Source organism: Macrobrachium rosenbergii, chromosome 4 (genome assembly GCF_040412425.1).
Source record: "Macrobrachium rosenbergii isolate ZJJX-2024 chromosome 4, ASM4041242v1, whole genome shotgun sequence".
Taxonomy (NCBI): Eukaryota; Metazoa; Arthropoda; class Malacostraca; order Decapoda; family Palaemonidae; genus Macrobrachium; species Macrobrachium rosenbergii.
This window is the reverse complement of record NC_089744.1, coordinates 84,462,495-84,474,600: the sequence shown is the minus strand read 5'-3', so window position 1 is coordinate 84,474,600 and position 12,106 is coordinate 84,462,495. Positions and strand designations below refer to the sequence as shown.

The window sequence follows — 12,106 nt, the reverse complement described above, 5'->3', positions numbered from 1 at the left end:
TATTTTATCATAAAAATGTAATTTTTTCATTGTTTTCAGGGAGTGAGGAGCCAGTGTTCCTAGTCCTTCCTTGGTCAGAAGATCGGCTTCTGGCATTTGGTCCTCTTTTGAAGAGGACTGATGGGACTCACAATGACGTTACTATGAGTATTGCTACATCCGTGGCTTCATGCATGGGTGCTGTGATTGCATGGGGTCCTCCAGTCCCTAGGGTACTGGTAATGATCTAGTTAGCAAGGCTGACTGGTCTGGGACCCTCTTGACACTACCCGTGCTTTGTGCACAGGTGGAGCCACTGTGGGGTTCCTTAGAGCCCAGGGGTACCAATCTGGCCTAGCTAGCCAAGGAAGAGGGAGAGAATGTAAAGATAGAATTCTTTCCCTTTGACTGCTGTTGTAAGAGGATGCCTGTCAAGTCATTTCTCCATGATTGTGACTTAGGAGTATATACACTGTGAGAAGGATACCTACTAATCTCCTTTCTGGTTCTGATACCTCTAACTCGCTTTCCTGGTGCATTTCCTCACTTTGTTCCTGGCTCAAGTGAGACCCCACTTTCAGAGACTTCTTCTCTTGAGGGGCTTCAAGGATGGATATTTTCTCAGATACACACATCCTTTGGCCCATTCGAAAGTGCCTACACTCTACTCTCAGGGAGCTTTTCTTTCAGGGCTTTCGATCACCTTTTCCTCAAAACCTTATGATGAGTCCATAATGTTGTCAGCTTTTATTCTTTCATAAGACCCATCTAGATGGGGAGGGGTGCACACCTGAGAGATCTCTTTGCTTGCTTGAGGTGTGCTGACAGAGAATAACTTTCATCTGCACATCAACATCTTGTGAATATTTGCGGTGTTGATAGCTGCAACATTCAGAGATTGTGCAATGGTCACTATAGTTTCAGTGAGTAACAGCGGGTTGCAATGCAGATGCATGAATAGGGTCACCCCGATGTTGAGCTGTCAGTCAGGGATATTCCAGCTAGAAGGAATGGTTTGGTAAAGCATCTCAGCTACTAGGACCAGCAAATTGGGACTGACTGGTCTCTACTTTCTTGTGTGGGGAAATATTGTTTAAACTTAGGAGAATTTCAGTGATCAACTTGTTTGCCAGGAGAATTCCAGTGATCAACCTGTTTGCCAGAAGAATTCCAGTGATCAACCTGTTTGCCACACAGTTATACAGGAAGCTCCTGATGGACTCTTCTCCATTTTTAGACCTCTGAGATGCCTTGGAAATTGCCTTCCAGTCCTCCTGTCAGTCTGATTTGCTGTATGATCAACCAAGTGTTTGTCACTGTTATTTTCATATAACCGTAGTAGCTTGTCATTGGCTCAATGTGAGTGTTATCCTGATCTGCCAGCTTCTTAGGTTGAGGCACCCAGAGATTCCTTTTTGTCCCACTCATTTCTGTTTGCCACATGCTTTGCAGTAGCCTCAAGTACCACATACCAAGGGCCATTCTCTGGTCACAGCTACATTACAACAGATTGCTGACTTGCTTGTCCACTCCCTTACTGTATAGAGTTTTTCATGCTCATAGGAGATTTAAACATTTGTGCCCACCTTGTTAGGTATGGGGCGTGGAGTGGGATGTGACTTTTGTCGTTTCTACTCTGACTCAGGTGCCGTAGAACCCTTGGGAGAAGCCTGAGATTACAATCTCACTCTCAAAAATTGTTGTCCTTACTGTTGTTGTAGTGTGTTGACGAGTTTCACAGCCCTTGTATTTCATATGGCACTTGGAGGACTTGGGGTTCCTCTTGTTTTTGCTGTTCATTATTTTGTGGCAAAAACCCAGAACCCATCAGTTTCTGATGAGAGATTCAAAAATTATTTGTAATTATTTGTAGCAACAGCTCAGAACCAATCAGTTTCTGAAGAGAGATTCCGGAATTTTAGGGATACCTTTCCCTGAGAATGTTTGGCGGGGGGCGGTGGGGGGGGAGCAAGATAAGATGCAAACCCAATCTATTAAGCCAAAGTGACGTGTCTGTTTGTAGTACCAGCAGGCACCAGAAAGTGGTGTCCAAAAACACCCTTTTGAGTGGGAAAGCATTATCTGCTATGTTCTGCAAACTGTACCTCTCACTTAAGCTGAGAGTCTGTATAGAAGATGAAGGTTTGCATTCTCATAGGAATAAATCGGCTTTGGAAGACAATTGTCAGCATTTTTCATAGCCATACAAACTTGACACACCCATATTGGCTACTTCTTTGATTGTTCTTCTTCCCTTTTCTATATGTTCCCTTAAAAAAACACAAACTTTAAGTCTATTTTCCTTCTGATCTCCAAATTGCTCTTTTACATATTCTTGTTATAAAATCCACTCAAAGGATTTCAGCCATCAGCATGAGCATTTTGCAGATACATTTCCAGAATCTATATTTTTTCACATCAGGATTTTTTATATACCATTTGTCATACAGTCTAATCCTTGATGCCCAAACTATTGCTACTTGTTCTTATTGCTCTCGCAACTTCTGCTTCGCAACTTATGTCACCTAGGTAACAGAGATATTTTGCCTCTTCCAAGTTCTGGCCTCCACAATAACATTATCCACCTCTAATTCTCCTTGGTTGGCTATCAGATATGATTGGGATTCTTATCGATCTAAACCCTTCAACAATCCTGTTTGCCATATGTCCAAGTGAATAGGTTCGTTAGGTTTAGGCTTGAACTTTGTCTTCGGTATATTGTTTAGATAAATGTTGCTGAAACTTTTGATTATGTTTAAAGTCAAGAGTATAAAATGTACAACAAAATGTTTGAGGAATTCAGTAATGAGCTAAAGTCTGATAATGGACATTGCTGAATTTTGGAGCATAGCGTTGATTTTTGCAGTGTATATTAGACTTGAGATAGTCATACATTCCAGAGTGTATCTATCTTCATTGGCCACTATATTTTTAGGTGAACTTTCTTGTCACTGTAAGGATATTTTCCTATAAGGAAGAGTGTTTCAGTAATATAGAATGCATGACAATGCATTATACATTACATTCTCTCATGGATGTAAGGTGATGTTACTGACACTTATCATGTAATAGGAAAGTATGTTAACTGTGCTTGTGTAGCAGAGTGGTTCAGAATTCCACTGTAGGAAGTAATTAAGATTTTTGCAGCATTTGTGCATACCACATCTACAATGCTTTTTGTGTCCCAGTTTTTTCTGTTATGTCAAGTCTACCTGTTTCACTGGTCAAATTTTCATGTCTTTTCAAGATGAGTCTATAAATGTAAGTCTGTGGTCTAGTTTAGCTACTTGACATTGAGTCTTGTTCATAGCATTTTAAATAATTGTTTACTGTTACACTTGAGTTACATGTCTTTTTATTTTGAAATGTTTTATTTCAGTTTCCCATCACAGCACTCCGTGAGATAAGAATTCTCAAACTGCTGAAGCATGACAATGTTGTAAGTCTACTGGAAATCAGTCGAACTAAAGGTGGGTTGATTAATTTGATGACATCTGGTGATATTTTTATAAAATAAAAAGTTTCTGGATGATGATAATAGTTTTTGTAAGTGAATAGCAGTTCAAGGGACAATGCCCTTAGCGAGTGTATATATCTGCTTGTAACATGAACACTTAATAGAGCATTTTTAGAATATTGCTATGAAAAAAAGACAAAGAAGTAAAAAAAACATATATACTTGCAAGGAGACTTGTATCGACCAAGAATTGTAATCAAGGAAGCTTTCTGAGTTATTGGGCACAGAGAGACTAATGCATAAACCAGGACCTTTGATCAAGGATATTTATTTGCCTAATCATAGTAAAATGGAACTACAGTAAACCCCCCCGTATTCCCATTCTCATGATTCACAGACTCACCTATTCGCGGATTTCTCAATGAAACATATATACACATTATTCTCAGAAAATTCGCCCATTCGTGGTATTTTTTACTAAGAAATATTTACTAATTACTGTATTTTCTTATCATTTTCATGACTAAATGTACTTTTTGTGATAAAGCTTAAAATACTTAGGTATAAGCATTTTTAGAGTTTTTTTTGTTTGAACTATCAAAATAGGCAGTTCTAAGTGTTTTTAGTGGGGTTTTAAGTATTTGTGGATTTTAGCTATTCATGGGGGTGTAGTACGTGATACCCTGTGAATACGGGAGTTTACTGTACTCACCTTAGTAGTAGCAATACAGACTTAGCTCTATGTGCATCAAGTATAGTAGACAGATAAGATTGGAATACAGTTGATGACTTGTACCCCAGTGACCGTTTCCGAATACAGTAAACCCCTCGTATTTGCAGGGGATGAGAACCGCAACCCCCCCCCCCTGCAAATAGCTAAAATCCGCAAATACTTAAAACCCCTCTAAAAACACTCGGAATTGCCTATTTTAATAGTTTAAACACAAGAAAACCCTCTAAAAATGCTTATGCCTGAGTATTTTAATAGTTTTATCACAAAAAGTGCATTTAGTCATGAAAATATGAAAATACAGTAATTAGTGAATATTTCTCAGTAAAAAATACCACGAATGGGCAAATTTTCCGCGAATAATGCGTAGATACATTCCACAGAGAAATTCGCGAATCTTGAGAACACGAATACGGGGGGTTTACTGTATAGTATTAATTTACTTATTACAGAGTAAACCTGTAAAGCTTGTCCCTCATTATAATATAAAGGAGATTGGGAGTGATATGAATTGCATACTAGGAATATCCCACCATTTGCCAAGTACCTGGTTATCACACAACTAGTTACAAAATCCAAAATTTTACCTCACTTCAGCCAGATTCGTAAATCTTCATAACAATAAAATGACAACTGAACACTCTAAAGGTAACAGTGATCCCTTAAAACTTGCTTATCACTTGAAAAATCAAATTAAGTTTATCAAGTTATGTGTGAGGTATTGAGATATAGTAGATAAAAAAGGCATCACTCTGATATATCAAACAACTGTAATTGTTTCCCTGGTCTTAATTCACTTTAGTTCTGCTAAAGGAGAGCAAAATATGTCTATCACTTACCATGTGCATACACAAATAACCTTATTCACTGGTGTTCAAAAATGAAGCACTCTTTTTAACCCTTAAACACCGAGCCTCTATTTACAAAAACGTCTCCCGTATGCCGGCGGCGTTCGGGAGTTAGCGCCGAAGCGGAAAAAAAGTATTTTTCAAAAAATCACAGCACGCTTAGTTTTTAAGATTAAGAGTTCATTTGTGGCTCCTTTTTTTGTCATTGCCTGAAGTTTAGTATGCAACCATCAGAAATGAAAAAAAATATCATTATCATATATAAATATTGAAATATATAACAGCGCAAAAAAAATTTTTCATATATAATTTTATACAAATCGCGCTGTGAGCAAAACGGTTAAAGCTAACAGGTTATTTTGTTTTTCTTTGTATTGACACTAAATTGCGATGATTTTGGTATATAACAAATTGTAAAACGATCAAAGCAACACAGAGAAAATATTATCACAAAATGATGCATGAATTGAACGCTGGACGTAAAAAAATGTTTTTTCAAAATTCACCATATATCGAAATATTGTGCTAGAGACTTCCCATTTGTTGAAAAATGAAGCTAATTGATTGAATATTACTAGACTGTAAGTGTTTTAGCTTACAATTGCAGTTTTCTACCATTTCAGTCGAGTTAAAGTTGACCAAAAGTCGAATTTTTTCTATTTATCGTGATTTATATGAAAATATTTCAAAATTGATAAAAGCTACAATCATGAGTTATTTTCTGTTGTATTGTACATGAAATTGCGCACATTTTCATATATAAAACTTTATGTAACGACTAATATAAAACAGTGCAAACATTACGACAACGTGATTTAAAGAATTTTTGAGATGTTCGCCGAAAGTTACCGCAGCGGATGTAAGGAAAATGTTTTTTCAGAAATTCACCATAAATCGAAATATTGTGCCAGAGACTTCCAATTTATTGCAAAATGAAGGTAAATGATTGAATATTACTAGAATGTAAGAGTTTTAGCTTACAATTGCGTTTTTTTTACCATTTGGTCGAGTTAAAGTTGACCAAGGTTGAAATTTTGGCAGTTTTCTTGATTTATGTGAAAATATTTCAAAACTGATAAAAGCTACAACCATGAGCTATTTTCTGTTGTATTCTACATGAAATTGCGCACATTTTCATATATAAAAGTTTATGTAACGACTAATGTAAACGATGCAAACATTACAACAACGTGATTTAAAGAATTTCTGAGATGTTCAGCCGAGTTACCGCGGCGCAGATGTAAGGAAAAGTTTTTTTTTTTTTTCAGAAATTCACCATAAATTGAAATATTGTGCTAGAGACTTCCAGTTTGTTGCAAAATGAGGGTACATGATTGAATATTAGTAGAATGTAAGAGTTTTAGCTTATAATTGCGTTTTTTTACCATTTCGGTCGAGTTAAAGTTGACCAAAGGTTGAAATTTTGGCAGTTATCGTGATTTATATAAAAATATTTCAAAACTGATAAAAGCTACAACCATGAGTTATTTTCTGTTGTATTCTACATGAAATTGTGCACATTTCCATATATAAAACTTTGTGTAACGACTAATATAAAACGGTGCAAACATTACGACAACGCGACAAAAGAATTTCTGGCGCGGACGTAAGGAAAAAGTTTTTTTTTCAAAAATTCACCATAAATCAAAATATTGTGCTAGAGACTTCCAATTTGTTGCAAAATGAAGGTAAATGATTGAATATTACTAGAATGTAAGAGTTTTAGCTTACAATTGCGTTTTTAACCATTTCAGTCGAAGTCAAAGTTGACTGAAGGTTGAAATTTTGGCAGTTATCGTGGTTTATATGAAAATATTTCCAAACTGATAAAAGCTACAACCATGGGTTGTATTTTTCTGTATTTTAAATGAAATTGCACACATTTTCACATATAAAACTTTATGTAACGGCTAATATAAAACAGTGCAAAAATTACGACAAAATGACTAAAGAATTTCTGAAATTTTCGGTCGAAAGTTACCGCTGGCGTAAGGAAAAAGTTTTTTCAAAATTCACCATAAATCGAAATATTGTGCTAGAGACTTCCAATTTGTTGCAAAATGAAGGTACATGATTGAATATTACTAGAATGTAAGAGTTTTAGCTTACAATTGCGTTTTTTTACCATTTCGGTCGAGTCAAAGTTGACCGAAGGTTGAAATTTTTTGTAGTCGACGTACGGTACGTCCACTTGGCACCCAACAGACAATTTTAGTCGACGTATGATACGTCCAGTAGGCGTTTAAGGGTTAAAATACAAAAATTTATTTCTAACTCAGTAGTTATAATTAGAATTCACAATCTGAAAAAAATTTACTATTACTTGAAAACAATACAAGATTTAATTAACTCTTAAACAAGACTAATTCACGAAAACTTTAATTTATCAGGAAATTACGTTAACTAAGCAAAATTCAAACTATTAAGATTTACTGAAGATTTGAAAAAGAAATCTTGACAAATGAAAATCAAATCAGGTATGCAATGTTAAAGTATCAACATATGTGAAATGTTAAGTAGATAAATGTTAAATCACCAACACAAAAGTTTAGGTGACACTATGAAATTGCAAACACACGAACACACAAAAATGCAAAAACAGGAACATACAAAAATGCAAAATCAAGAACGCACAAAAATGCAAAAACAAGAACTTACAAAAAATGCAAAAAAGATTTATCAGCTGTAATTTCACTAAGTCCAAATCTATCTGACACTTATTTTACCATGGTAAAAGTAAGTACAAACCACTTTACCTTATACAAGTTTCAGAATGCTAAGTTTCTGAACACTTTTACAAAACTCTTGCTGCAGCTCAAAACACTCTTTTTATCTGGCGCTGTTACAGTAACAGTTTCCAAAAACTCATATTTTAACTTATATGTTTGAAGTGTGACCATGAATTTTGTTGTTTGGAGGTGACCATGATCTTGACACTCTTCTGAAGGATGAGAGAGAGAGAGAGAGAGAGAGAGAGAGAGAGAGAGAGAGAGAGAGAGAGAGAGAGAGAGAGAGAGAGACCAACCTAACTCTATAGAGTCTCTGTCTGAACTGATCAACTTCCCAAAATTCTACTGTAAGAGTAAACCTGTGTTGCCAGTTAGGCATTTTTGGAAATGGGTCATTCTGGGTTTCTTCCCTGGGAAAAAACAGGAATAAACAGTTTCTTCCCTGGAGAAGGGAAAATAAACAAGATAACTTTTTTCCCTGGCTCTAGAGAGCTGTATAGGCCTGTCCTCTCATCTGTATAATTGACAGGGATTTCCTGTACTTACACCTGTTCAAACAGAAAAGGCCTCTGGATCAGGCAGCTTATCTAAATATGTCATCCCATATCTCTTTAGCTAATGGAAGATTTCCTTTCTTAACAATTGTGCAAACAACAAACTTTTAGACCAGCCATGGTTATCTAACTTATCTTATCTCCCTTTTAGTTGACAACTTAGTGATTTAGGGTCTCTCTCATATAAAGGATTTCCTTTGGTCACCTACTTGACACCTGAACAAGCATTCAGGTGTGAACACAAGAGCCTAATAGGAAAATGCATCTTATCTCTAAAATCACACAGTACATGACAAACATGAGAGAATATATCAATAGTGCAGAAACTTATTAAATTTACAGAAAACTTACATATTGTAAGACATATTATAGTATGTAAAAGATAATTTTTGAAATGAACCGTAACTCTCCATTATACAGCTTTTACTTCCGTGCCATTGGTAGTTCAACTGATTAAAAAAAGAAACGAGAACACTTGGTTTTCTATGACTGTCTATCTTCTATCCATCTACTTCCCCCACCCTCCACCAGGGGACCAATAGGCATAAACACACATAGTTGATCAGTCTACTTCTGTCACTGGTTTCGGTAGGAGTTTGACAGATGCATTTGGTTTTCTGTTGGTTTGTTCTTTTATTTGTTCCTGTACAGTATACAAACCATCGGTCCTTTACAATAGGAATTACTTTCAGACTTTCAGTGCAGCTGGAAATGGCCGTTTAACCCTAAAGAAGGTGATGAAGTATGTAGTTAACTACCGACTATGGGTGTAACTCATGCCCACCCAGTTGGTATACACCCACTTTGCTTTTGGCCATTGGCGAAGAAGGACGTGCGCTCTTCTCCTCTCTGCCTGCTGTTTGACTTTGTTTACATTTTAGTGTATTGTTGATATTGCAAATACAACTCCTTGTTTTACTCTTGAGTTTATGCTTTCAGTATTTTGATATAGTTGTTCATACTGATATACGTAAACCCTACGACTTTTAGTAGCTGATGATGTGTCAAACTGGTTTTATCGTTGCCAAGGCAATGAGATTAAACTGGTTTTTTCATTATGGTTACGTGTTTTGCTGTGTGCCACGTTCGCTCAGGGAGAATTTTATTTCTTTGGTGTACGAAGGAAGGTTTGTATGCTGAAGTTTTCCTTGACATCTGTAATGTTTTAGTATTTTTCAGTTGTTGTAGAGATTGAATGCCTGGGAAGTAAGGGTTCTCTCGCCAGCAATACTTGCAGTATTGCCTTGTATGTTGCCAATGGCTCATTTTGCATTGTCTATGGGCTTGGAGCAACTGCTGATTGGGTTCCCACGGAACCCATGGCTTGGCTTGGTGAGAGGGAGAGAGAGTCCAGAGTGTGTGTGCTCATTCCTCCTTCACAGTCCTACACGGAAATGCTGTAAGGGTCCTGGGACAGTGATGCTGTTGTGGTAGAAGTTGAAGAAGAGAATCCTTTCATCACTGTTGTCTTCGCCTTCATTTACTTGGTGCTCTCCCATGTCTTTGGACTCGGGAACTGTGTTGCGAGTCCCTGCAACCCGGAACACCAGGTGCTCAGGTCTCCTCAGATATGACACGTTGAAGAGGTAACCTGTGCACCTATGCTAGTTCCAGGAAGTTTTTTCCTGGACTAGTTTGTACCGCCACCCCTATTTCTTCGGACACTTGGGTAGAGAGAGAGCAACCAATGATCGTTGTGTATGCGACTCGGAAGCTCAAATGCGCGAACCTCCAAGGAGAATTGTATCACTCCGGGTACTGTACTTGAGTTTCTTCGAAACCTGGAGTTACCTTTACCAGCACCGTGGAGTTATCTTCATGGACTGGTATAATCCTTCTTCTGCTCGAGTTTCCTCGGACACTCGAGTAGAGGGAGCAACCGATGATCGATTCGCTCGTGACTCAGAAGCTCCAGGTGTGAGAGTCTCGAGCGGGACTCACATCACCACTGGTACTTGGGTTTTCTCGAAACCCCGAGTTGCCTTTACTAGTATCGTGGAGTTACCTCCACAGACTGGATTATACCTTTGAATGATTAAACGATGGCAAAGGGGGCCATCTTTCCAGAGTAAATTTGTACATTCCATGTGTAGGCATTTGGTGCACAAAGTTTGTAAAGATTCAGTCCATATTTATGGGCTTTACCTGGATTGTACTGTAGAAATACCACTCTGCCACGAAAGGGAACCATTGACTCATTTATTAAATGGCAAGGACTTTCTCCATGTGAATATACTGATTTGAAACTTTGGTTCAGTTTGTCAAGGAGAGGTTGGATTTTATACAACCCATTTGACTCATCATCCAGATCACTGTCACTGAAGTCGAAGCACTTTAGGAATCTGCTATCATCAATCAAACCAACAATATGAACCTGTCAGGAGGCCATTGGAAATCGGATGACATCGACACCTTAATCCTCAAACCCCTCCTGAGGAAGATGACCCAAGAAACGAGACCGCCAGATCCATTGCCAAACGGGAGCTAATGAGGCCAAAAACCACTAGGGAATTTGGTCAATCTCCTCCTCCTTGAGAAACGCCACCTCCATAACATCGGAGGCCTAGGGCCACACCTTTATGTTTTTGTATATATACAGTACCATTGTAACTTTCCACCTGTCCATATTCTACCAGTGAACAGGGGCACAGAAGCTAGTGCCTGAAATATATGGTTTCAACGTTTAAATAGTGTTTTATGGGCCTTCTTATATTCATATATATATATATATATATATATATATATATATATATATATATATATATATATATATATATATATATATATATATATATATATATATTATGTATATATGTATATATATATATATATATATATATATATATATATATATATATATATATATATATATATATATATATATATATATATATATATACACACACACACACACACACACACAGTAAACCTCCGTATTCAAGGTTCTCAAGGTTCTTGGACTCACACATTCGCCGGTTTTTTTCGTGGAACATATCTAGCCATCATTTGCGGAAAATTCGCCCATTCGCAGTATTTTTCAATGAGAAATATTCACTAATTACTGTATTTTCATATAATTTTCATGAATAAATGGACTTTTTGTGATAAAACTATTAAAATACTCAGGTATAAGCATTTTTACAGGGTTTTTCTTGGTTTAAGCTATCAAAATGGGCAGTTCTAAGTGTTTTTAGAGGGTTTAAGCATTTTGGATTTAACCTATTCATGAGGGGGTGTGGGACACATCCCCGTGAATACTGAGGGTTCACTGTGTATATATATATATATATATATATATATATATATATATATATATATATATATATATATATATATATATATATATATATATATATATATATATATATATATAGTTACAGTCGATCCTCGACTGTACTAGAACTCGAAATAATTGATTTCAACACTAAATGTTGAGTAAATTTTCGTCGGAGTTCAAACAACAAACCGGAATCCGACCTGATGAACCATATGATGTTTGTAGAAAAAGAGTTTCAAGTGTTGTCGCTAGTTGGCATTGTTGGTGGCGTTCTTCCCATGCTTATTTAAAAGCATTTAAAGCCCATTACAGTATTTATAAATCGAATTACTGTATGTCTGTTATCGTAAAATTAAGAAACAACGTAATTTCTAAAATTTTTCTTAATTTTATGATAACAGACATACAGTAATTCGGTTTATAAATACTGTATTATTGATTTCATGTGATAATATGGCTTGTTTTTTCAATGTTATCATTATTAACAACAGTTTTCATGTGTACCTGTTACAGTACATTCTGGTAGTGCCTA

General features: G+C 36.4%; 1 protein-coding gene across 1 annotated transcript in view; it reads left to right on the top strand.

The window, feature by feature from the left end:
• Positions 1-12,106, top strand: part of LOC136836328 (cyclin-dependent kinase 9-like) — a 286,298-nt gene that overhangs the window by 67,762 nt on the left and 206,430 nt on the right. Inside the window, exon 3 of the mRNA XM_067100490.1 lies at positions 3,359-3,449. Coding sequence (XP_066956591.1) covers positions 3,359-3,449 — 91 coding nt within the window. The remainder of the gene's footprint in view (positions 1-3,358; positions 3,450-12,106) is intronic.